Source organism: Rousettus aegyptiacus, unplaced genomic scaffold (genome assembly GCF_014176215.1).
Source record: "Rousettus aegyptiacus isolate mRouAeg1 unplaced genomic scaffold, mRouAeg1.p scaffold_m13_p_5, whole genome shotgun sequence".
In the NCBI taxonomy this organism is placed as follows: Eukaryota; Metazoa; Chordata; class Mammalia; order Chiroptera; family Pteropodidae; genus Rousettus; species Rousettus aegyptiacus.
Window position 1 is genome coordinate 18,174,198 of NW_023416308.1, and position 27,372 is coordinate 18,201,569.

General features: G+C 41.4%; 1 protein-coding gene across 4 annotated transcripts in view; it reads left to right on the forward strand.

The window, feature by feature from the left end:
* TTC28 (tetratricopeptide repeat domain 28) overlaps positions 1-27,372 on the forward strand; it is a 609,862-nt gene that overhangs the window by 490,208 nt on the left and 92,282 nt on the right. For all 4 annotated transcript variants that reach the window (XM_036220513.1, XM_036220511.1, XM_036220512.1 and 1 more), the window contains 6 exons: positions 8,388-9,729; positions 11,003-11,526; positions 14,332-14,441; positions 16,509-16,638; positions 18,782-19,000; positions 20,932-21,097. In XM_036220513.1, the coding sequence (XP_036076406.1) occupies positions 8,388-9,729; positions 11,003-11,526; positions 14,332-14,441; positions 16,509-16,638; positions 18,782-19,000; positions 20,932-21,097 (2,491 nt within the window). The remainder of the gene's footprint in view (positions 1-8,387; positions 9,730-11,002; positions 11,527-14,331; positions 14,442-16,508; positions 16,639-18,781; positions 19,001-20,931; positions 21,098-27,372) is intronic.

Consider the following 27,372-nt stretch of genomic DNA (forward strand, 5'->3'; position numbering starts at 1 on the left):
ACAGGTTTTGTTAGGACAGTCTGAAATTGTAGGTTATGACAAGGGCTTGGAGGTTTGATATTGGATGGCATATCCATCAAGATGTGCTTGGGTCTGGTGCAGTAACAAGAGCCCACAAATCTTAGTGGTCCCAAACAAGTATTATAATCATACAAAGCCTGCCACAGGGTCATGTAACCTGCAGGGGCAGGTCACTAATCCGGACCTGCCATGACTCCATCTTCCTATAACGACACCATCTGGAACACATAGCTTCCTCAGTCAATGAGGCAGGGGAAAAGAGAGCATGGAATATTGTACTCCAGCTCTTAAATGCTTCTGTCTGAAAGTAAAATCACTTCTACTCACATTTCATTGGGCACATCTAACTTCTGAGTAGAGAAATACATATCTGATCATAGAAGAGAACCAGAGAGCGTAGGTCATTAATAAAGTCTGCCACATATGGGGGAGAAAGGCAGTCCAAGCCATGTAAATGAGATGAGAAGGTCAGGCATACAAGGCAGGGTGGTATTGAGTGGATCCCAGGGTGAGTGGGATGTCTTCGTTGTTGGCATGGCATAGGGAGCATGGGGTAGGAACGACTAGGTTGGAGCTTGGTCCGGAAAGCTCATAAATGCATTTTAATTGGTCTGTACTTTACTCTGCAGGCCACAGGGGCCCTTAGAAGGTGCTCCAGGGAGGTGGAACTGGTCTGGTTTTTAGAGGCTCAGCTCAAGGGAGGAGCAGAAACAGCTATCTCTGCATTTCAGTGATTCTACTCCATGCCTTGAAACAAAAGAACTGTTTATTTCATATCGAAATGAACTCCCTGTAACATTCTCTGCATTGTTAACTTATGAGGGTGCCTCCCACTTCTTATTGTGATCCAGAATGAAAACCAGGCACACTTTGCCTTTTCCAAACAGTGACTAATGGCAGGGCTTGGCCAGGCAAGCCCAGCATATTTTTCACTCTGCTCTGGGCTTCCCACCAAGTTCTCTCACAGTGGCCTGGCCACAGCCATTAGGGATGACTGTACCTAGTACTTCCTACCTCATCATCCATCTCCAGAGTGCCCCTCTCCAGCCATCTCCTTTTTAATAGGTTTAATTATTGCTTCCCCTACTTCATGGCACAATTAATCTTCCCTACCAACTGAGGATTTACAGCTGTACAGGCCCAGGGAATTTCTGAGCTGTTCACCTGCAGTCTTGTTTTTAACTATCCGAGGGAAGTAGAACGTGGAACAATGTATGAAGGCAGTAAAATATCTGGGCTCCACTGGGCTTCTTGTCACTGTCATTCAGCCCAGATTTTTAGGACAATAGCAGGAGGGGACTGCAGAGGAACTAACTCTGCCTCTATCCAGCATAAGGGGAGCTTCGAAGGCCAGAGATTGAGCAATTTGGGGCTCCTTATCTCAACTATATTTTATTTCCTTCAAGTTTGGTTATAAAATGAGAGAGGTCTGGGTTCTAAAGTACAGCAGGGTGGCTATAGTTAATAAGACATATGTTTGAAATTTGCTGAGAGTAGATATTAAACATTTTCACCACAAAAGATGATTGGTGTGTTAATTAACTTGATTGTGGCAATCACTTCTTAATGTATATCAAATCATCATATTGTAGACTTTAAATATATACAATTTTATTTGTCAATTATACGAAAGTGAAGCTAGGAGGGTGGGGAGACGGGTAGTCTCCAATAGGTTTGTGGGAGGGAGCGGTGACACATGCATGGGTTCCTCAACCTTGACACAGTGGGCTCCTTAGAATAGAAAGGGAAGGCAAGGACAATTGGGATCTGGGGGCAGAAGTGCCACTGAACTCTCAATGTCCTGAATCGCTGTTGAAGCGAAAGAAGATAACAGGCTTTTAACTTCATTTATCCTTTGGAGGAACAGGAAGAGCCTGGTGGGTTTGGTAGATAAAGTAGACAGATGTAATTAAGATAAACAACAGCAGAAGAGACTTGTGAAGGCCCAGGAGGTGGTGCCCACACAGATGATTACATCTGCCTTCTCCTTGTACATTCCTTAGGATTTTCTGGTCTCTAATGTGTACTTTTTCACTCTAGATACAAATTTAGCCAGACCATCAGTCTGTTCATATACAGATGCCAAAAGGTTGGTTTGCCATGACAGTATACCAATGTTAATGAAGAAATGGATGTCAAATCATGACCACCTTTCACTAGAAGGCATTCCAGTTTCATTCTAGAAAGGGAGCAGGTGAAAGGGCATCGGCTCCTCAGGCAGAAGAGCCTTAGGCTCCAATATCAGTCCTGCCACTTATAGCTGTGTGGGCCAGAATAAGTTTTTGAGTCTTTTGGGTCTCTGAGACCACAATATTGACCTCATAAGACTCTTCTGAAGTGTGAATGAGACTGTCAGGTAGAGAGTCAGGCACAAGTTCTCAGGAAAAGCTGCTTGTAGCTGAAATTATGTAAGTAAGTTTGGAATTTCTGCCATTTGAAAGTATCTGTACCTTTGCTGTTGGGTTTCCCTGGGTAAAAATAATGGAGGCTTGGCTTTAGGTACATAAATAGTAACTGGAAAATGAGTTAGATGAAAACATCCAGTGGTTGCCTTTCTAATACAGAGCGCTTAGATTCTAGCCATCTGTTTAGTAACCAGGTCTGCCCCCTCCTCCTCACTCCGAACTTTTAGGTACGCTGTATAGGAACTCTCCGCGGGAACTTGAGAGAGAGGATCCGGGGAACCTAAAGATGTCTAGAGTTGGGATGATGGATGCCCTGGGGAAGCTGGGGCCACTCCTCCCGGTGAGGAGGAAGATTGGGAGGGACAGTGAGAATACGCAGTGCTGCTTTTGAGGAGCAGGTGTTCTCAGCTGTTTTTACCATACGATCCCACCATGCCTGTTTGATAGACAAAATATCATCCAGTCCTTTAAGATCACTTTGAAATTAAAGGTAAAACTAAATATCATGATTACAGATAAAGCAGTGAGACAAAGCACTCTGTTGTTTTCAGTCTACACATGTCCAGCCCCCAGCCTGGAGAAGAATCTGGAGGCTGGTATACCTACAGAGGCTGGGGACCAGCTTATTTCTTTCTCTTCTGAAGTCCCAAAGACTTAAAAATGAACTCAAACATCCACTTCTGGACTTAGCTATGAGGAAGAGTTTCCTGATCCAAAAGGGGCTACAGAAGAACACACAGTACGGCTCTCTACGTATTTTATTATTTGATTTAACTTCCTGTTATGAGAATTTACACACGCACATGGAGAGAATAGTGTAATGAACCCGCACACTGATAACCCAATTATCAACATTTTGCTAATTTTGTTTCATCCATTTTTTATAAACGCACACGTGCATGCATATGCACACGTGCATGCATGCACTTATACACCCGCCTCCTCCCCCCTACTAGAGTATTTTAAAGGAAATTGTAAACATCATGTCATTTCATTTGTAAATACTCCCATATGTATTTCTAGCAGATGAGAATACAACTACTGCTTCATGTTATACCTAGTGAGTCTAATAACAGTTTCTTCATCTTGACAGCAGATATGCTGGTACAGCTGAGGGCTTGTGGGTCAAGAGTCCCTCCGTCAGCTCTGCCACTAGCTCACGTCCTCTCAATGGGCCCAGGTCATGTCCTTTATAAAGTGAGCCTATGGGAGGGCTTCTTCTATTTCCCAAACCTTATGTTTCTTCTGAGAATAGCTGGTGCTTTGGCTAGGATGGAGCAGAACTCAACCTGTTTGAAAACAGGCATTTGGATTGTGCACTATTAATAATCAGGACAATAATATTTTCAATAAGTGAGAAGAGTACTTCTATTATTTGTGGAGTCTCACTGAGGCCCTACTTTCAGAGAATTCACAAGAGAAAAAGTAGCCAGAATTCACAGCTAAAATACTAAATGTTTTCGTTTCAGCAGAAATTCTTCTGCTTGGCTTGGCCTGTTCACACCTCTCTTGGTCTTTGCTGGTAATGGGCAATAGTAAAAGCAAAATAATTGAGCACTTACTACGTCCCAGGCACTTGTGCTACCTTCTAGTAAGCATCTTATTGGCGCCTACAACAGCTCTTTGAAGGAGGTGATGTTAATTCCCATGGCAGTGACGACTCCTGACACATAGGTAGAGGCCTACTGTGCTGATGTATAAATCTATAACCACGTGTCTTTGCTCCACACGCCCTTGTGAGAACTCGGGCTTTGCGTGTTCTTCTGCCCCACTAATCTTCATTTAATTCCCTTCCCTGCAGCACTGTTGTCACCTAGCACACCCCTGCTGACAGGCCCTCTGTAAGTCTTCATCTGAGTGATGGCCCTAGAAAATCAAGCTGTGGTCTTGAAAGCAAAGGAGGATCTGCAGATTATCTCCTCAGCATGTGCAGTCACTCTGCTGGCAGCTCATAGGGCCGCTTTTATGTTGCCTCAACAAAGAGAAAGGCTGCCAAGAGTGTGTAATGTTCCGTTCAGAATTCCCCAGGCTGGCAGCTGCTGGGACAGTAGAGACACAGGGCAGATGAAAAAAATCCCACTAGGCCAGGTCCATCTTCCTTACCTTTGCCTGTGTCCAGAAGTCTTTGTTTTGAGAATCTTCCTCTGATTCTTTATAGACCCTTGGAAATGTCAGATGAGGAGGAAGGGGAGGAGAAAAGGAGAGTGCCTGGGCAAAGCCGGCTGGGGGTCAGATCATTTTGCCATAACCAGCAGGTAGTTTCTTTCACAAATCGTTGAACCCTGGGTAGCCATTATCATCCCAACTGCTCCCTATTAAGTAGGCCAGCCTGTTAAGGCTATGAGAGTAAGAGATATAGAATTCCTTTTCCTTTCTCTCACTCTGTAAATACTGCTCACTCCATGTTTAGACAGCAGGCTATAGTGTACAAAGTTTCATTGATATACACTATTATGTTTCTCATACCATTTCTTCAAGATGATTATGAGCTCATCTTATAAATAATAAGGCAAAAATCACCAAAAAGTTTTCTATTAAAAGAAAGAAAAGCTCCGAGACATAAAGTGACTGTCTCAAAGATATTTAAGTGAATAAGTGGGAGCCAGGCTTGTAAAGCAGGACTTCTGAGTTAAAGTTTTGTTCCTTTTCCATTATAGTGTGTGTTCTAGATACTTAGCCAGCTTCCTGTATGATAGGGTACCAATAGGGAGGGTGGGAGGCTAGCAAGGAGACTTGTGTCTTTCGTGGTAGCAAGTAGGCAAAAACTCCACGCTTCCTCTTATTACTGTCTTTGAAGGTCTCACACTGCCTGCTTCCTCTCAGCATCATCTTAGCAATCAACTATTGATCATATTGGCTTAAAAATCAATGTAATGAAACTCAAAAGCTGTGGGGAAAGATATCAAAGACATTACTGGGAGAAAAAGTGCTCTGAGGGAGATGCAGGCATTACTGCTGCGTTCTCCAGCTCTGGCTTTTTCCCTAACTATGGACTCAAGGCTGGGCACACGTTTCGACCCTCATTTCAGAAAAACAGAAGCTGAGGAGAGCGGGAATAAATGGTTCACTTTCTCTAAGGATACCTGAAAATTTAAATATAAAATTTTTCTCTTTAGATAAAAACAGTGTAAGGGTACAAGACAAATACAGGTCTTTAGAACTGAAATGTTTCTGTCATTAATAATTTTTCAGCATTAAAAGGGTTCCAGGTGATGCTAAGGTATTACTTCTTGGGCAGCTTAGATTTTCTAATATTGAGACAGGTTCTGAAAAACTCTGACCAATCATCTAGGATGCTGGTGACTTCTCCAACACAGGGAAGTGACCAGACCCAATCCCCTAGGAATATTACTCTACTTATTGGATTAGAGTTTCAAAAACACCTTCAGTAATTATTAGACTAAGGGTTATGCATTTATCATAGAAAAAAAGACTTAAAATATAGATAAGCAAAAAGAAAAGAACTGCCCTTCCATTACTCAAAGATTACTACTGTTAACATTTAAATAAATTTTATGCTATATGAATATGTATAAATATAAACACATACCCACATCCTACTAATGTTTTTAATAAATGTACTGTTTTATGACTACATATCTCATTAATATATTGTAATCTTTCCCATGTCAAAATATACAATTCTACTTCACCATTTTTAATGGTATCATGTTTTTGCATTGCATAGAGTACCATGATTTCTTAGTTATTTTTAAATTATGAAATATTTTACTCATATAAGAAAATACACAGAAGAATTGCCATAGTTTATTTAATCTCTACTATCTCCAGAGTGCCCTTTCCTGGAAGCATAACAATAACTAATATTTGAATTTCACTTTATAGTTTACAGTGTATTTGCACATTATTTCATTTGATCCTCACTACTACCCTCTTAACATTGGTATCATGATTGTTATTTTCCTCATTTTGTAGATGACCTGAAAAAATGCTCAGAGAGACTAAATGATTTATCCAGTACCCTAAATCCAGTCAGTGTCAAAGAGATGGCTGAGCCTAGAGATATGCATGACTCCTGTGGCAGGGCAGACCTCCATAACAGGCTGGAGAAGAAGTGGGGACCAGAAGAGCGGCCCTGAAGTGCTTTTCTCTCATCTCACTTCAGCATTTATTATGTGTACTTCCATTGTTTAATGATTGTCTCTTTCACGACCTTGTGCGCTTTCTGAGGGCAAACTCCTGTCTTCATGTCTATCTCTACCCCTGCTGCCTACCACAGGGCGTAGTACACAATACTCAGTTCATGTTTGCTGGGTCAGTGTTTAAGTGAATGAATGAATGAATGAAAGGTGTCAGAGAGAGAAGCAGATTGCAGAGGCTGGATTTTGATAGCTTGCTTTCTCAGTGCCTCTCTTTCAGACATTTTAACAAGAACACATCTTGGTGGTTTTGATTTTTTGTGCTTTTGCAGTTTTTGGTCACTAGTGCAAAGCTCGGACATTGGTGCATGGAAGAGTTTTCAGAACCAAGGACAAAGAAAAACCTTTTTGCATATTAGATTCTCTCTACCTTTTCCAGTGCCTCTCACTCCAGCCTCAACAGGGATGAACCAGGCTCATCCTAAAGCCATCCCCCAAGTTACTTTTATGATATCTGTCTTTTGAAACTACTTTATAATATATCTCATTTTGGACTGTATGTGAAAACAATAGCTTAGCAGCTATAGCATAGTTTATGAGAGTTGTTTTAACTGCTATTATTGTTGACAATAAAAGCCATATAGCAGAATTAATTTTAGAACAAAAATTATTCAAATCCCAGCACCTAACAAGGCAATTGTCTGTCTTTCTTTCTTTCTTTCTTTCTTTCTTTCTTTCTTTCTTTCTTTCTTTCTTTCTTTCTTTCTTTCTTCCTTCCTTCCTTCCTTCCTTCCTTCCTTCTTCCTTCCTTTTCTTTTCTTTTCTTTTCTTTTCTTTTCTTTTCTTTTCTTTTCTTTTTCTTTTTTTCTTTTTGGCATAATCCCTTCTGTGTGCACACATTTTTTTCCCTAGTTGTCACAGGGAGCATGCGGCATTGTTTTCTGCTTTTTCTACTTAACATATTGTGAAAACCTTTTCCCTCCATTTTCCTGCCTAGACTTTATAATTATTTTTTAAACGACTGCATAATCCTCTATTGAAGTGATATATGACCCTAGTGTTGGCCATTTAAGATGATTCTGATTTTCCACTAATCTGTACTACTACAGTGAAGATGGTTACGGATATAGCTTTTACATTTGTTGGATGATTTCCTTAGAATACTGTATTCCCATGAGTAGCATTGCAGGGTCTGAGCAAGACTCCGTGGTTCTTGTCACACTGCTTCTCCAAAGGCTGTTCCAGTTTACTTCCAGCAGTTAATGTGTTTCCCAATTTCAGGGCAACCTCATCAGTATAAGATGTTTATTTATTTATTTATTTTTTTTTTTTGCTAACATAGCAAAAGTAAAATGGTACTTCAGGGTTGCTTTATTTTGCATTTCTTTGATTATTAAAATAAATTAGCATTTTCCCCTCTGGTTACTCTATGCATATCCTTGGATGTGAGTTGTCTGCTCACACTTACTGTTTTTTGCCTCTTTTAGTAAATTGGGACTTTGATTTTTTTAAATCAAACCGAGTGAAATCTTTACAAATGATAGCTATTGAATTTTTTCGCGTATGTTTAATATACTTTCTAGTATTGTGTTTGTCTTTTTAGATATATATTTGAAGTACAAAATGTTTTATTTTTGTAATCAAATCTGTCAATGTTTTGTTGTCGCTGTTGTTGCTTCGAAACACAGAAAGCTATCCCCCCTCTGGAGGGCTAATAAATATTTAATTCTACCTTCTGTTATTTTAAACTCTTTAATTCATCTGGATTGTATTTGAGTATAAATCGAGTTGCAAATTACATTTTTTTCCCAAATTGGTAATCAGTTATTCCAACCTTTTTTGTTCTTTTATTCTTTCTCAGGAATCATACACCAGATGAAAGGTGATTATGATACTGCACTGAAACTCCACAAGACCCACCTGTGCATCGCCCAGGAGCTGAGCGATTATGCTGCCCAGGGCCGTGCTTATGGGAATATGGGTAATGCCTATAATGCTCTGGGCATGTACGACCAAGCGGTCAAGTACCACCGGCAGGAGCTACAGATCTCCATGGAAGTGAATGACCGCGCCTCGCAGGCATCCACACATGGGAACCTTGCTGTGGCCTACCAGGCCTTGGGTGCCCACGACCGGGCCTTGCAGCACTATCAGAACCACCTGAACATTGCCCGGGAGCTGCGTGACATCCAGAGTGAGGCCCGGGCCCTCAGCAACCTGGGCAACTTCCACTGCTCACGGGGGGAATATGTCCAAGCTGCCCCTTATTATGAACAGTACCTCCGGCTCTCTCCTGACCTTCAAGACATGGAAGGAGAAGGGAAGGTCTGCCACAATCTCGGCTATGCCCATTACTGCCTTGGAAACTACCAGGAGGCGGTGAAGTACTATGAGCAGGATCTGGCACTGGCCAAAGACCTTCATGACAAATTGAGCCAAGCAAAAGCTTACTGCAACTTGGGCCTAGCATTCAAGGCTCTACTGAACTTCAATAAAGCTGAAGAGTGTCAGAAGTACCTGCTGTCCCTAGCTCAGTCCCTGAATAATTCCCAGGCTAAATTTCGAGCCCTAGGGAACCTGGGCGATATATTCATCTGTAAAAAAGATATAAATGGTGCAATAAAATTTTATGAGCAGCAGCTGGGCTTAGCTCACCATGTAAAAGATAGGAGACTGGAGGCCAGTGCGTATGCAGCCCTGGGCACTGCATACCGAATGATCCAGAAATATGACAAGGCCTTGGGTTATCACACGCAAGAACTGGAGGTCTATCAGGAGCTGAGTGACTTGCCAGGGGAGTGTAGAGCTCACGGGCACCTGGCTGCTGTCTACATGGCCCTTGGGAAATACACAATGGCATTCAAGTGTTATGAAGAGCAGCTGGATCTAGGGCAAAAGCTAAAGGATCCAAGTCTAGAAGCCCAGGTCTATGGCAACATGGGCATCACAAAGATGAACATGAATGTGATGGAAGAAGCCATCGGCTACTTCGAGCAGCAGTTGGCCATGCTGCAGCAGCTAAGTGGAAACGAGTCTGTACTCGACAGGGGCCGGGCCTACGGCAACCTGGGGGATTGCTATGAGGCTTTGGGTGACTACGAGGAAGCTATCAAGTACTATGAACAATATTTATCTGTTGCCCAGAGCCTGAATCGCATGCAAGACCAAGCCAAGGCTTACCGTGGCCTAGGAAATGGACACAGGTAAAAATGACAAGGACAAATGTGGTTGATAAACCTGCACAAAGAGCAGTTGTGACAGTAATGGCAACTTAATGTCAGCATGGTGGTTTATTAACTAGAAAGCATTTTCATACTTATGTCATTCAGAACTTCCAATGATTCTATGAATTTAGCAGGTCATAATATTGTCCTTATTTTATGGAGGAAGAAACTAAGGCTCAGAGACATTAGGTTAGTCTCGAAGATTACACAGCTTAAAATGGACAGCTGAGAGTCAACCCTGGTGCTCTCTGACTCCAACTGTACTGCCTTTTGACTATATCATAATGAGCAGGATAAAAGAAATAATGGCAAAGATGAATGAAGCAGTTTAACTGATCTTTTCTGAATGCCTTCCATATTATGATTGTGTTTTTTAATACATCATCTGTACTTACCAATAAAGAGGTTCCATTTTGTGGCTTTTAGGGAAATCCAGTTGATAATGGCAGGAGTGAATAAACATATAATCATGCTAGGTACCTTGTATAGATAATCTTGCTTAATCTTTATGGCAATCCTGTATTACTCATTTATTATCATCTGCTATGGGATGTGTGATTTTTTTTTTTTTTTTTATCATGCAGTAACTGAGGCTCAGGGAAAGGAATTGGTGCGCTGCACACAGTTGGTTTGGTCTGCTGCCAAAATCTATGTTCTTCCCACTCTTATCATGTCATCTCTTAGTAGCACAAAAAGACACACTGTTGGCCAAGGCGATGCTTTCCTTATGAATGTGGGGAACCCAAGAAGGTGTCTGTGTCTGCAGAATATACAGCCTCTCCAGATAGGCAGAGGATTAGGGCTCCTGGAGTGGAGGAAGGGCAAGGGTCAAACTAAATCATCACCCACAGAGTGCTCTGAGGAACTCAGGGTGAAAGATTTATAGCCATTGTAAAGTGATTTCAAAAACATAGTCTAAGTGGTAGTGGAAATTGGGAGGCCCGAAGAACCAAACAGTTCACTTGCTATCATTGTGCCTATTAATATATTTTATGTTTCCTCTGGGGTGTATATCCCATTGAATCTCAGGCTCTTGGGAAGGTCACTAAGGGATGACTTTTGAATTGCTTTCCAGATTATGAAATTCTCCTGCATCTCACTCTAAGGGCACATGATAGATTTTAGCTAGAAGAGGAGTTAAGAGCTTCTATAGTAAGTGACAGTGACAAATGCTTTTCATTTTCTCAGGGGCTTTAGCATGTCTGCACCTGCACAAAATAATATCATTGCTTTTCTGTCTACATCCCCACAGGGCAATGGGGAGCTTGCAGCAAGCCCTTGTGTGCTTTGAAAAGAGGCTCGTGGTCACCCATGAGCTTGGGGAGGCCTTTAATAAAGCCCAGGCCTATGGAGAGCTGGGAAGTCTGCACAGCCAATTAGGGAATTACGAACAAGCCATTTCCTGCCTTGAACGCCAGCTGAGCATTGCTAGAGAGATGAAAGACCGAGCATTGGAAAGTGACGCAGCCTGTGGCCTGGGGAGCGTTTACCAGCAGATGGGGGAATATGATACAGCCCTGCAGTATCACCAGCTTGATCTGCAGATTGCAGAGGAAACCAACAACCCTACGTGCCAGGGCCGAGCCTACGGAAACCTAGGCCTGACGTACGAATCTCTGGGTACCTTTGAGAGGGCCGTGGTCTATCAAGAACAGCACTTGAGCATCGCTGCACAGATGAATGACTTGGTGGCCAAGACAGTTTCATATAGTAGCCTCGGAAGGACCCATCATGCCTTGCAAAACTATTCCCAGGCGGTCATGTACTTACAGGAAGGTAAGTCCAAAGGCTGGTCGTGGTCTCTGGGTCTGCTCTGAGGCGGAGTTCAGAGTCTAGTCAGGAAAAAAGTATGCACAGTCTGAGTGGTCACCTCTGCTTGGAGTGAGGATCTCAGAGTCCATCAATTCCACCTCCAAACCATGGTGCTCTGCACTGGGTGTTCCTTACTAAGTACGAAGAAGGTGTTCTGGTTTCCAGTTTGTTTTACTCTGCCAGCCAGCTGCCCAAGGAGCAGATACCCTGCTTTTCAAAACTTTCTACTGAGCGAAAAATACATTTTCATCCAAGGTGAATCAAGTAAGATATAATCATGTAAAATTCAAGGGTCAGAATCGGAGGAAAATGCCTGTCTGTTCCAGTAGGGTTGGGGCAGTCGTATCTTCTCTTCTTCCTGAGCCCTGGCTGGGAAGCCTGGAGAGAGAGAAGCAGGAAGCAAAGTGGAGAGTGGGCCAGGAGCTGATGTTTCATGTGTTCCTTCACACAGGCCGGCAGGTTACCGAGAGGCTGGGAGCCACTTCCCAGACCTTATTTGGCTCCCACTCAGTGGGAGCTTGCCTGACTGCATTAAACATGAGAGCTGGCTTTCGATTTCCTGAAACTTGACTGTGGTAAAATTCCAACAGACTGGGGGCGATTTTCAGTTGAATTTGTGAAAACTATTAAATTCAGACCCAGCATATGACAACCTTTCAGCTGTGTTCTTTTGTACTTCCTGAAATATTGTTTCCATAAAGCAGCTGCTTTGCCTGAGACATTGTAACATAATTCTGTATTTATGGGGAACTCTCAATTGCATTTGTATTGTTTCTTGTAGTTTTAAAGTCTTGCAGAGATCTAAATTCTTAATGTGGCATCTCCAAGGTGTCTTGTGGATGAGCTTCAATGGAGAGCCTGGTATACCCTGTGGGCCGAACCAGATACCTCTTCTCATGAACCGTTCCTGGAGCAGGGCACCTGGAAGGCCCTTTCTGAGTGCTCTGAGTTGGGTCTGTACCCTCTTACAATGAGAGAACAGTTTGGTTGGAAACCATCTCAGTGCTCTCTCTCCTGGCTTTCAGATGGGGCTCTGGGACTATGGATCAACCTCACCTGGCCCCAATGCAGTAGAATCACGCAAGTGGGGCCTGGTTTGAGTCTTTTGAACAAGCTTTCCAGGTGTTTGGTGTAGACGCCTGGTTAAAACCACTGGTCTCATCCAGCTTTTTCTCCTTTTGCAAATGAAGAAAGGGAGCCTGGAGTAATTTAATGACTTACCTGGCATTATACAACTAGCTCCTAGCAAACTGGGCTCCAGGAGAGCTGGGTGGATGGGTTAGATTTGTAGGGAGGCAGAAGCAAATAGAAACTGGCGTAGGACAGGTACCATTGGGCTTTCAGTTCTTTATTGTTGAACCTCTGACTATGAGCCAAAGAGTGTCCTACATGCTGGAGATCCAACAAGGAACAAAGCAAATTACCTGCTTGCATAGAACATACCTTCTAATGGGGATACTTCAATGAATTTTACTTCCAACTCAGACCTGGCAGGGATAGCTGTATTGAAGAATGATTATGGTTAGCTTGTCGAAGGTTAAAACAACCAGTATCCTCCTGGTTTTTATCCAAGAACCATCTTCTTTCATTTGTTCCTATTCTGTGAGGTATTTTAAAATGTGAATAACTTGCAAGTATTATTTTTGTTACCCAGTGACATAATTTAAACCTAAAATACTATTTCGAAGTTTTCTGAGTTATGTGCATTTTGAAATGCATATATTTTATGAGCTTGAACCTGAATATCACTTTTATTAGCCTCTCAACTGACTCAGTTCCTTTTCAAAAGTCTGAAATTTCACAGGCCCAGCATGCTCAGAGGCAGGCTCCCTCCCATCCTGAATTAGATTAGAAAAAGTCCTTTGTGCATGCAGTTGTAGTGTGGGAGCCTTCATGCTGTCTTCTGCACAAGTGAACTCCTATGTACAGACAACAAGATAATGAGGGCAAAGTGATGCTGAGAACTGCTTAGTGGCCAGTACAATAAATGGTTACCCTCCTATTTGGTTCCCACAAAGCCGTGGAGGTCGCTGGTGTCCTGAAATCCAGAAACTTACTGTAGGTAAGTGACCCAAACTGCAGGTGTCTATCTGAAAGCCATTAGAGTGAAGACAGTCTCATTTAAGGCTTTCAACTCATAATAGCACTTGTTCTGCAGCCCTGCTGAGGCACGTCATAGTCTCAGCCTTAAAGAAAAAACAGATTGAACATGAAACGCATTAGTAGCATCAGTAACAGAAGGCAGGGTCAGGCGGTGTGAGTAAGCATTCTGCTTTCAGGAGGACATCAAATGTGTCTCCCATCAACATTGATTGGATGCTGTGCACGTGAAGTAGGAAAAAGTATCAGCTTGGCTTCTGTGCTTGAGTCTGGAACTGTCAGGAAAAGCTTTTGCCAGCCAAAGAATTGGGTTAGATCAATTTATAAGTCAGGAGTTTTCATTTGCAAAGCTAGGGATTGCATCTGGGAGGGTGGCAGGTTAGGTTCCATTCATTTCACTGTTTCTGCCTGCCATGCAAACCTGTCTCCTGATAACCATCACCTGAGCTCTTGCTGGGGCATCTTGGGATGTCTTGGAAAGATTGCTGCTAACACAAAATTCGAAGAGAATGCTTACCCTGCCTTGGGTGATTCTACTCTTGTCTTGCACTTTATCTAGCTATGTTAACATTTTTTATATACACCTGAGGTAGAATTACCCTCCAGGACGCTTTGGCATGTGGAATTGTCTATCTTCTATGTGTCCTTAAAATTTTTCTACGATTGCAGGTTTAAGGTTAGCTGAACAACTGGGCCGAAGAGAAGATGAAGCCAAAATTCGTCATGGTCTTGGCCTCTCCCTTTGGGCTAGTGGGAACCTAGAGGAGGCTCAACACCAGGTGAGCAGGAGAACCCCTGTCCCAAGTGAATTTTCTTTCCAGAAGTGTGAGAGACCTCGGGATTACTATCCTAGTAGTCATGACATTGGCCAGAAGGTGCTGACCTCTATACTTGGGTTGACATACAGGATTTCCAGCCTGTAGCCTCCCAGAAGTGGTGAACCACAGTAAAGATTCTTGTTCAGTCGTGTGATGGATTTCTCAGTAATTTCTTTGGAATTCTTATATTATATGAGGCTGTTCCTTATTAAACCTTAATACAAAATTACATACATATATTTTATGACAAGTAAGTAATCCAAGAATTTGTAATTATTGGATTTAATATCTTTATAGGTTTCTAGTACTATCAACAGATTCATTCTCTCTCTCTCATTCTCTCTCTCTCTCTCTCTCTCTGTCACACACACACACACACACACACACACACACATACATATGAGTTCATGTTTCTGCATAGGTACAAATAGTTGAAGAGAAGCTTGCTCTGGAGATTGGAAAGATCCCTAGAGTTATGAGTTCTGGCAGGTTGAAGGAGTTCTGAGATGGCATCTAAAAACATACACTTAACCGCTTAGGCAGTGTGTGAGTAATCACCGAGAGGGCATTGGGGGCCTAAGAGCATAAGGGGATCAAGGCTCCTATTCAAGGTGCTCACAGGAACCGAAGACGCGACGTGACTGAATTTGTGTCATAACATCCTGGTATGTTACGATATTTTACTGTACTGTTAAAGGCAATTTAAAGAATTTGCTAATTTCCTAGTTTTAAAAATTAAAATTTGTATTAGCGTTGTTATAGTGACTTAAAATTTTCAAAGTACTTTCACTCACTGAATTTAATCCTCAAATAATCCTGTGAGGCAAAATGATAACCATTTCTTTTACAGAGGAGAAACTGGGGCTCCAAATCTTACCAAAAGTCACACAGCAAATTAGTGGCAGAATTGGGAATAATACATTCCTCTCTCCTAGTCTAGGTCTCTTAGTCTTAGAATTGTTTTTTTAAATTTGTATGAACTTAACATTTGATACTGTGCTTCCAAGCATATAAATATCAGAGAAAAGTCTTGTGCTCTCACTGATAGAGAAGCCATTAAATCAGCAGGACAGTGTCCTCTTTTTCTTTAATTAAATTTATTGGGATGACTGGTTAATCAAATTATAAGTTTCAAGTGTACAGTTCTATAATACGTCATCTGTGCGTGGCATTGTGTACTCTCCACCCAAAGATATCACCATATATTTTCTGTTACCATATATTTGACCCCCTTTACCCTCTTCTACCTCCCTCTCTTCCCACTTTCCCTCTGGGAACCAATCTGTTTTCTGTGTCTATGAGTTTTTGTCTTGTTCTTTTGTTGCTTTCAGTTTTATATCCTACATATGAGTGAAATCATATGGTTCTTGACTTTCACATAGAGGAAAACATAGGTACTACACTTATGGACCTAGGACAGTGTCTTAGGATGTCAAGTGTCCCATTCTGCAGGTGGTGTCCCTTTGCATAGGCCTGGCTCCAGGGGGGCTTGTCCAGCACAGACCTGACCCTGGGACAGTGTTGTGGATGGCAGCGTTTGAGTTGTCTGAGCTGCCTACAGAAAGCTGTCCCCCTCCCGAGAGCGCCGCTGCCTTTCTCCCATTCCCCCCAGCCTCGTCCATGGCCAGCCTGCCTGCGCCACACCTGTGCTTACCCCAGTGTTTTGGCACCATGAGGTGTGGGAGTGCTGAATTAGGATTTCTTAATGACAAGAAGAAGGCTTTTATTCAAAATAAGCACTTGGTTGGATTAAGCTGATTTTTCGTTTTACAGCTTTCAGACTTTAAGTCCGTAACCTCTGTCTTTTAGATCTGTTTATCTGTCAATTTATTATGTAAACTGTAGTTTATTGGGTTTGATGTGATGCCTTTCCACTAGGACCTACCTGGAAATAAAGATTCACCCTTTCAAACCTTTAATGATTTTTTTAGGTTGTGTTCCACGATGTGAGCAAAAGTTGTCTTTAGTCAGTGAGTAGTGAAACTGGTTTCTAGGGAATGGATAACTTTTTTTGTCCCCTATTTGCAGCTCTATAGGGCATCAGCTTTGTTTGAAACAATCCGACATGAGGCACAGCTGAGCACAGACTACAAACTCTCCCTCTTTGACCTGCAGACGTCATCCTACCAGGCCTTGCAGCGGGTGCTCGTCAGCCTAGGTGAGAGCAGCTGGAGTTCCCACTTTGTGTGCGTGTTCATGTGTCTAAGTCATTTGGTGATTGCTGTGATGAAGTATGATTATTGTTACAACAGACTGTGAAGCCATAACTGCAACCTAGCCATTGAACATTTATTCAGTAAATATTTATAGAGCACCTACTTTGTGCTGTGTGCCAGCCCTGGGGATTAAAATCAAGAAGGCCTGGTCCCTGACCTCAAGAAGCTCTGAGCTTGTAGAGAGACAGAAGTTAGTGAGTCCAGTATGGTGTGATTGACTCTAGGGTAAAAGAAACTCAGGTGTTGTGGAAACCAAGCAGCTTGGCAGACAGCCCTGGGAGCCAGCAGCGGTGTCCTGGAGACAGGGACACTTGACAGGGGTTTTCTCCCCAGGTTTCCCTCTCACCATTAATTAATTCCTGAGGGGCGAACCTGAGAAGATACCTGGACTCTTCCCTGTTTTCTCTGCCGCACATCTGTTAGTTGCTACCTAGTAAATGTTTTCAATATCTGGGTTTGCCCTCTAGACTGTGACATAGTACGTGGCCGTTCTCCCACAGTGCGCTGCGCTGCACTGGGGCAGCAGGCATCTTCCCTCACCCCGGCCGTCACTGTTGCAGCCACCTTCTTTCCTGTCTTCTTCCTCTTCTCAGACCTGTCCATCCCTGCAGACCATTTCCCTCAATCCAAAACTTGGGTCGAGGAGGTATTTATTGGAACTAACAATGTATTTGAAGTTGGATGTTGAGGCCTTTTAAGTAACCTGTCATTTTCTGTATGTGTTAAATATGCAGACTTCCCCTGGAAAAAATGTGTCTATTAAATGTACTCATTGTCTGAGATTACAGTTTATAATCTATTATACTCACAGTGTTAAGTCTGTCTAACACTTTCAGGCTGATTTTCCAATGTGCAGAGAAATCATCCCTGCTGTTCTAGTTAATAACTTAATAGAGTAAAAGAAGATATTTGCATACACACATATAAATCCCCACTTTCTGCTGATACTTGAACTGTAGGAAGTGAGACATCCTTGACATGCCATTGGAGCTACAACATCTGGTCTCCTGCCTCTGCCTGATCTCTCTGTGGACCCTAGTTGTATCAGCTCTTCCATATTATTTTTATGACACAAGCAAATCCTCCTCATTGTGCTCCTTCAGCGCTTGTAAACGTTTCTCACTTGAAGTATGTTGGTTTATATTTTTTAGCTCTCATATTGTGCATTAGCTTTTAAACTAGATTACAGACTAGTTTCTTGGAGGAAGTAGAATTAGAATTTGGAATGAAAGACTGAGGAAAAGCTTGAAAAAGAGAAGCAATTTCCAAGAACTAGAGACCTCAGAGGTTTAAACCCTTTGCTTGCCCATTGGGACTAGAAGAGAGAGAAATAAGTGTGTGAGAGCCCAGAATAGAACGAGGTATCAGCTCTAACATTAATAATATCACCTATTATATATGGTGCTTTAAATAATTCTTCCCAAGCATCTGCAAATATAGTGCCTCATTTACTCTTTATGGTAGCCCTTTGAGATTGGCAGGACAATAATTAGGATTCCTTTTTTTGAGACAAGGTCAATAAAAGGGGGAAGGGCACACTCAGCAGCAGAACCAGGATATGTAAAGGCACAGAGGTATAACGGAGGGAGATGTGGTGCTGGATAATGTGATGCATAGAGGGGCAGCCCCGAGGGGAGAGAAACCGTCGGGAACCAAGCTCTGTTAGGGCTCTTCTGCCAATGTTAAACCATAATCGAAATTGAGCAGGGAAGTGAGAGGGTAGCCAGAGAGCAACGCATCGTGTCCAAAGAGTCAAGTGAATGGGGTCAGAGGACAAAAGCGGAAGCAACTCGGGATGTAGAGCAGAGACTGAGGATGAATCCTCTGAACAAAGTTGGCTTTCTTGTGTGGCTACAAGATAGGGGAAGGCCCAAAGGCTTTGAGTGGCGTGGAATCCAACAATGTGGGCTTTTATAAGAGTGGACACTGCATCCAGCATCTGAGGCAGGAGGCTGAACCTGAAACAATATGACAAAGACTCTGCCAGGGCAGTGAGGTTTCTGCCCAGGATCTCTGTACTCGATGGCCCTCCTTGAGTAAACACACTCCCCGTGGAGTCCTCAGCCTGTCCCTTTTGTCTTCCAGGCCATCATGATGAAGCCCTGGCTGTGGCAGAAAGAGGACGGACAAGGGCATTTGCGGACCTTCTGGTAGAACGACAAACAGGACAACAGGACTCTGACCCCTATTCTCCAGTCACTATTGATCAGATCTTAGAGATGGTTAATGGCCAGCGGGGACTAGTGCTTTATTATTCCCTGGCGGCAGGCTACCTATATAGCTGGCTGCTTGCTCCTGGGGCAGGTAAGATCTCTTTCTATAAGAAGAGGTCAGTTGTACACTAGACTGTGAATGTCTAATGAATAGAGGTGAAAGAGGTACATTACCATTGATCAGACTAAGGAGCTAATGTTTTTCAGCAAAATCTCAACCACCTCGAATAGTCTGTGGTGGGGCATGCAATTAATGAGACATCCCAGCTTTCACATTCTCCCAAGAAATCGCAGCTTCTCACTAGCAAATATGGAAGCTTTTATCAAGGAAGACTAAGAGCAGGGAGGGTTAATTTCAGCAGTGGCCCTACTTTTAAGCAGCTGCTGTTTGTTAGCTAATAAAGCAGTGACTGTAAGTCCTAACAAGTTCTTTCTAGATATGATTTAATAATTGTGACCCTTCGTCATGATAAAATTAAAGAGACTAAAATGATAATGGGAACTCCTCTCACAGTATATAAATGAAGTCTTATGCTTGAAATTTCTGAGTTTAGCAGAACCCATTTTAACCAGTTCTGTTGTAAATCATTTTCAGAAGTAAAAATCCCCTTTGATTAAATCGGCATAAAATGTTCAGGCTGTAACAGTTTCACTAAATACAGACCCACTAATTAGCTGTTAGCCATATTTTTTGCATAATAAAATGCTGAGGCTTTACCATGTTGGAGACACACCAGATCCAATTAGAGTTTATTGACTGGGGAAGTGGATTTTATAATTGTGAATCCTGAAAAATTGGCTTCTTGAATATCCGTAAGCCAATTTTGAAAAGTTCAACTGCCAGGAGAATTGACAAGATTTTCTTGATTGTGTTTCCATCCCTTTGCTTTAAAAAAGTGACGGCTGGTTGACAACTCTCAGATGCTTCTTGGGTTCTGAGCTCTCGTACCTATACATTCTGTGCCTCAGCATTATTTTTTATAATCTTCTTAATTCCATGTTTTTTATGGGCTTTCTATAAAGAACATTTTTAGCTCTGACCTTTTTATGCTGAAGATTTTAAGCTGTGATGCTCGTGGTGATTCGGTGAGTGTCAGCCACAGTGAAATGAATCCCTGTGTATCCCAGCCCCCAGAGGGCCACTAATACCCAGGAGGACACGGTTGATGACAGAGATATCAAGCTCTTTCTCTCTGTGGTTGTTATGTTTTGGGGATGTGATTTGACAGGTGGTATATCCAAATCCCTGTAATAATGAACCATGTATAATGAGGCTCCTATTGTTTCTCTTTCTGCTCCTCTTTGCTCTTAATGAGACTCTGAAGCTTTCACCGGGGCTCTAATCCAATCAGAGACGACCAGCATTTTCCAGGGCTGACATACCTCATTACCATTTGAGAATATGTCCTATATTTATTGTCAGAAAACCACGATGGATTCCCTCAGTTTCATGCAACCATCATTTTTTGCTTCTTTAGTACATTAATGACCATTGACCAGTTAGTTTTATTTTAAAATGGTTTAACATGTTTTTATCTGGCCTTTGTACTACATATTTATTTTGATTTGCTTTTGTGAAATGAAAGATCTTTGAGTAACTGTCCATGTGGCTGGTTATATTTTTATTCAGGATATCAGTTTCCAGGGAGACTGTAGGCATGCTCATGTGCTATCCTAAAAGAAAACTTTCTCTAGTTGGTGCTTCTGAGAAGCATCTGTTTTGAAATATCTAAGAAGTAGTCATTCCAGGAGCTTCTAAATATATCATCAAAAGCAAAAGCCCTATCTTGAATTCCCTGGTTCCAAGTACCAGACCTGATGGTGATAGATCTAAAAAGGGTACTGACCAAACTTCCGAAAATTTTCTTGGGATCATGTATTTCAGAATTGCTTCACATGGTTTGGAGGATGGCATGCTTGTCAAAGAGGCCACACAGCGTCAGCATTGTTGATACCTGTCTTCCCCCTTTCTTCCCCCAACCTCGATTATGTGTAGTGTTGACTATGCCTGTCTTGTTTCAGGAATTCTGAAGTTTCATGAACACTACTTGGGTGACAACACGGCGGACAACTCCAGTGACTTCCAGACTGGCAGCAGTGCAACTCTTCCGACAGCCACCAGCTCTGCCCTAGAACAACACATCACCAGTGTGCGGGAGGCCCTGGGGGTGGAGTCTTACTACTCAAGGCAAGTAGTACAACACTCCTAATCCCATGTACAGATACAATTTCAAGGTTTTTTTTTTTTTTTTTTTAATATCCTTTTTGAGATCTTATGGAATTCACAGCTTTATGCTTAGTCTATTCACAGTTGCTGTAGCAGAAAGAAAAATGTGTCTCTGGAGTACAAACCCTTTAGTGAGCTGTGTTTATATTCTTTTTGGTAGTTTGCTTTCAGATAAGGAAGGGCCTCATCAGAGATACCCATTTTCTAAGGAGGGTTTGTAGAATGTTTGAACATAAATATGACTTTGAGTTTAACATACCAGCTAATTAAAACTGAGATGAGTTTTTCTTATAAACAGATTCATAATGAGTTTGTTTGTACTATAGCTGAACGCCTGTTCGAGAGAGTGATTTAGCACCAGTGACAGGGTCTGTGTATGGGTCTGTGTGGTGCGGCGCTGCGGTGAGGGAAGTTGAGCTGCCAATATCAGGGATAGAAAAGAGAAGTGTTCTTTACAAAGATAGTAAAAGTTGCACACTTATGGAAACTTTTGGTCACGATTGACTATTTTGCATATGGACAAAGTTTCCACAAGCACCCTACTTCTGGAGAAAATCAAAAGAAGAGGTGGCTTAGAGCTGGTTGTGGCCAGATTTCCTAGGCATCTCAGTCCTCCATCCTGCGATTAACTGGTGTGTCCATGTGTCAGAGACTCTGCCATGTTAGCTTGTGTCAGGTTGCAAGGGTATCTTGTCTCTTGAATGATTTCGTTTGTAATCATGAAAACCCTAAGATATTTTTGTGATTTCTATAGAGATGCTTATCCTAGACTCTTGAGTGTGTAGTGGTCATTGCAAACAGCTGGATTGCTCTTTGAGGTGCTTATGAAGTCAGGGGCACGTTCTTAAATGAAAAATAATCTTTGGGTAATGTAATGTCAAGACTGGAAGGGGCTATGGTGGTCATCTGGTTCAACTCCTTCATTTAACAGAAGCCAGTGCTGAATCAGACTTGCTGACAGCCAAATTAGTGTCAGAGCCAGGATTAAAACAATCTAACTCTTACCCAGACTCCCAGGCCAGTGCTCGTTTTGTTTTTAATTATCAAAATTAATATCATATTTGGAGAAAATAGCTGAAGCATGTAAGAATGTCATCTCTAGCTTCTGCTTGTATGAAGTCTGAACAGACAACAGCCACATGCACACACTGTTGCCTTATTTCTTCTATAGTTGCTGTGTACCCTAGAGAATCCCCATCCTTAACCCAGGTAGTGGTATGGTGATTACCGGGCCTTTACAGTCCAGAAATCCCAAAGACTTAAAGGTAAAGCTACTCCCTGAGATTTAATTGACCATAAAATAGGTTAGGCCAGGGGTATACAAAGCTGCTTCAGCAGACAGGAAGGCACTTAGGCCAGTCTGATTAAATTGTAAGCTGACCAAAGGTATTGCGTGTCTAAAGCAAGTATTAGAGGGGACTAGTTGGCCAGCACTAGAAACACACAAAGAAGAGAGTAAGCAGGGCAGACTTTGGCAGTGCCCATTTCTGACATTGGCAAAGGGAGAATCTGGGCCGAGCAACTTGAAGGCCCATTGGAAAGCTGTTTCCGTAGTGGACTTGCAGTCATCATGCTCTTATCCTTCCTGCCTTTCCTCCCTTCCACAAATATTTGAGTGCCTCCTGTGTACACTCAAGACTGGGAATAGAGTGGTGTTGAGACAGGCATGGCTCCCTCCAGCTCTCGGGGAACTGAAGATAATAAATAGAGCATATGAAGTCTTTCAATTAAAATGATCGTAAGTACTTAAATGAAAATGCAGGATGTAATGAAAATGTATAGTGGGGGTGGGACACCTGTACCAGGAATAAGGAGGGGATATTTGAGCTGAGCTCAGAAGGAGGATAAGGAATAAACTAGATGGAGGCCACCCCAGGCAGTATGCGCCAAGGCCCTCAGTAACTCTCAGTGGAGAAGACCTCACAGGTTGTCCTTCTGTCTTCCCTGTTCAGGTCGCATGCTGCTTGTTAGACTTTCTGTTACTGGGTTTCTCATGTAAATCTACTTGTAGATAAAGAATGCATAAATTACCTGGTTTTCAGGTTTGCACAACTCTGCAAGCTTGGTTAGTGAAAATGGGCTGCCAAGAGGCAAAGCTTCTGAGCACATCAGCATCAGATTTTCAGACTTGTAAGGCCACAGCCTAGAGCTTGAACTGAGATGAGATCATGAAGGAACCCAGGTGTGTGGCACCTACTGTTTTAACCTCTGCACGTGCGGAGGTGGTTTCCGTGTGCCATCTCTCTCTCAGAGGTCATCTCAGTCAAAACAACAACCATTGTTAGGGCTCAGCCTGTGTAAAAAAAAGGATTCCACTTGATCCTAGTTTTCATGAATCTGGATTAAAATTCATCATAAGAAGGAAGAAAGTTACTTTTTGACTCCAGTACTCCTATTAGGCACAGTAGTTTTAACTCCAAACACTAATGCCTAAGCAGTTCTTTTATATGATACAGAAAGTTAAGTAATTTTTCTTCCAGGTGCCTTTTGAATTGAAAAAATGGCTTTTGGGTTACAGTTCAGCTCTTCATCAGCGGCAGTGGGAGAGAAAGGACTATAGCTTGCTTATATTCCCCACATTAATCTTTTCCCCTCTGCTCTATACAGAAAGCTGACAAGTTAGGATGAGTCCTTTAGGATCTCCAGGATGCTGAGTGGCTTGATGCTCAGCATGACTTTGTTAGGCTACCTCCAGTAGCTCTGATCGCCAGTTTGAATTGCCATTAATAAGGTCTTTCCTGTTTTTTTGGACTAGTCTTTTAGAAATTTGTTCATATTTTGTGAGAAACTCAGTTTCTTGATTGTGATATTAAAATTGAACACTTCAGTGGCATGGTTTGAATTTACTAGAATGAAGTTTTTGTGAAACTGGTTTCTGTCTCACAGTTTCATAAAAACTAAGAAAATTTCAATGATGGATTAATTATTTTTCATCTATAAAATTAATAAACATTTTTAAAGTCATAATGCTCAGTGATGGTAAGGATGCTGTCAATGAGCAGTCTCATACTCTAGGGATATAAACTGACTTAGGCTTTCTAAAAATAATTTGCCAGTAGTATCAAAAATATTTTAAAATATTCATGTCTTTTGACCCTAAAATTTTCATTTTAGAAATAAAGATGTATACATATAAATATTTGTAATAGGTCTATATATTATAGAAAAATAGTCTAAATGTCCACAATAATTGAATGTCAAATTATTCTATATAAAGTGTGATATTATGTTACAATTAAAATTACATTGACAGAATTTTTAATCGCATAGCGAGATGTTTGTGACAAAATATTAAGTGATAAATACAATATAGAACTATTGTATATAGTATAATTTAAATTTTATAATATATACAGAATATGGATACAAAAAGTAAAAAAAAATCTTTGGAAGGAAATAGGCCATAGTGTTAGTGATAACTATAGGTGGATGGTGGTGTTATAAATGCTTGGAATTTTATTCTTTATAATTCTCCTTATTTTCAGTTTTTCACAATGGATATATATTACTTTTTAGTGGATATAGTAGTCAGAAATAACAATGAATAAACAACTTTGTCATTCAAAGGAAAAACAGAAACCTTTCTGTAATTTCAGGTTACAGAGAATAAAACCTAAGTTTTAGAGCTTAGCACCAAGACCTTGCTCTAGGAAGGCATGCCAGGTTTTTAGTCCATTCTTGACTTTTGGTGAATGCTATGTTCTGGTTATCACACCTTCTTCTCTGTTCCTTAAATGTACCCTGTGACTCCTCTCCCTCCATTCTAGCTCAAGTATCTGTAACCTCTGGGTCTATAGGTACAGCTTCCCACTAAATATCTCTGTCTATTTCCAAGCACCTCCAATCTAAAATATCTGAAGCCCAACTCTTGAGTTTCCCCATTTCTCTTCCAAATCAGGCAATATAATATACCACATTTACAGAATGAAAGATAAAAACTACATGATCATCTTAATAGATACAGAAAAAGCATTTGACAAAATTTAACACCTTTTCATGATAGAAACAAACTATGAAAGAAGGGAAATTTCCTCAACACAATTAAGATATATTAAGAGCACACCGCTGACATATTCAGTGGTGAAAACTGAAAGCTTCCCCTCTAAGATTGGGAGCAAGGCAAGGATGCCCTCTCCTGCCACTTCAATATAGTACTGGAACTTCTAGACAGAGCAGTTAGGCGAAAAAGAAATACAAGACATCCAAATTGCAAAGAAAAAGTATAATAATATCTGTTCACAAATAACATTATATATAGAAACCCCTGAAGATTACACACGTGTGTATGCACACATGTATACACATACGTGCACAGACACACATACCCTGCTAGAATTAATAAACAAATTCAACAAAATTGCAGATTCCAAAATCACACAAAAAATGAGTGCCATTTACAATAGCATCAAAAACAATAAAATACTTAAGAATAAATTTAAGCAAGAAGGCCAAAGACTTGTTCATGGAAAACTATACACTATTGCTGAAAGAAATTAATGAAGACAAAAATGGAAATACATCCCATGCTCATGGATGGGAAGATCTAATAATGTTAAAATATCTATACCCAAAACAAATTTGATGCAATCCTAAAATTTATACAGAAACTCAAAGGACCCCAAATAGCCAAAACAGTCTTGAGAAAGAAAAACAAAGCTAGAGGCCACACACTGCCTGATTTCAAAACATATCACAAAGCTATAGTAATCAAAACAACAAAGTACTGGCATAAAGACAGACACACAGACTAATCAAATAGAATAGAGAGCCCAGAAATAAATCCTTACATATAAGGTCAAATGGTTTTTGACAAGAGTGGCAAGGCTACATATTAGAGAAAGGATAGTCTCTTTAACAAATGTTGTTGGGAAAACTGGATAGTCACATGCAAAAGAAGGAAGCTGGACCCTCATGACATATGAAAAGTCAACTTGAAATGTATTAAAAACCTAATCATAAGACTTGACTGTAAAACTCCTAGGAAAAGCTCTATTACATTGGATTTGGCAATGTTTTCTTGGATATGACACCAGAAGCACAGGTAACATAAGTAAAATTAGATGGGTGAGATGACATAAAATTTAAAGACTTCTGCATAGCAGAGAAAAAAAAGGCAACCTATGAAATGGGAGAAAATATTTTCAAATCATACAACTGATAAGGGGTTAATATTTAGTATATATAAAGAACTCCTGTAGTCTAACAACAAAATAATCCGATTGAAAAATAGGCAAAGGACTTAAATAGATATTTCTCCGAAGATGATATACAAATGGCAAACACATGAGAAGATGCTCAATGTCGCTAATCCTAAGGGAAATGCAAATCAAAACCACAGTGAGATATTACTTCATACCCATTAGGAGGACCACTATCAAAAATGCAGAAAATAATGATCATTGGTAAGAATGTGGAGAAATTAGGACTCTTGTGTACTGCTGGTGGGAATGTAAAATGCTGTAGCCACTGTGGAAGACAGTGTTGTTGTTGTTGTTGTTTTAACACAATAAAATTATAAAAATACATTTGGAAACCACCCACTTCTATTTCTACTGCCACAAGCACAGTGTAGGTTCCGGCTGTCCTCTTTCCTGAACCACTGCTGCTGCCTCTTCTCTGACTTCTCTGTTCCCTCTCCTGGCCTTCTAGTCTCCTTCAGCCAGAATGAACTTTCATAAATGTATTTGGGACTGTTTCTTTGTTCTTCCACTCATCACAAAACCCCTTAACACGCTTAATCCCTTCAAAGGTTGTGATGGTCTTTGGACTCCAACTCACATTCTTTACCCTGGCCTGTGTGTGATCTAGCCTCCATCTGCGGCTTAAAACCCTCCTCTAGTCCTCCTTCAGCTTGGCATAGCCCTGTGCCCCACCCCCCAGCCTTTCACTGCTTAGGATAATCCAGGACTTTCCCACTTTAAAGTTTTGTACATGTCCTTCCTTTTCTCTGCAAAGTTCTGCCCGCTGCTCTTGGTATGGCTGGTTCCTTCTCATCCTTCAGATTCCTGCTTAAAGTAAGTCCTCAGAAAGGCCTTTCAGAAGCTTCACTGTTAGTTTTGTTCACTTCTGCATACCCAGTCCCTAGGGCAGTCCTATGACATAGCAAATGCTTAATAAATGTTTGAACAACCCACTGACTCAGAACGAATGAAATACTTTTCCCTTCTGCCTGGAATTGTTCTTCTCTTTTTCTGTAGATAGTCTCATTACCCTCTAGAGCCCTGTTCAGATCTCAC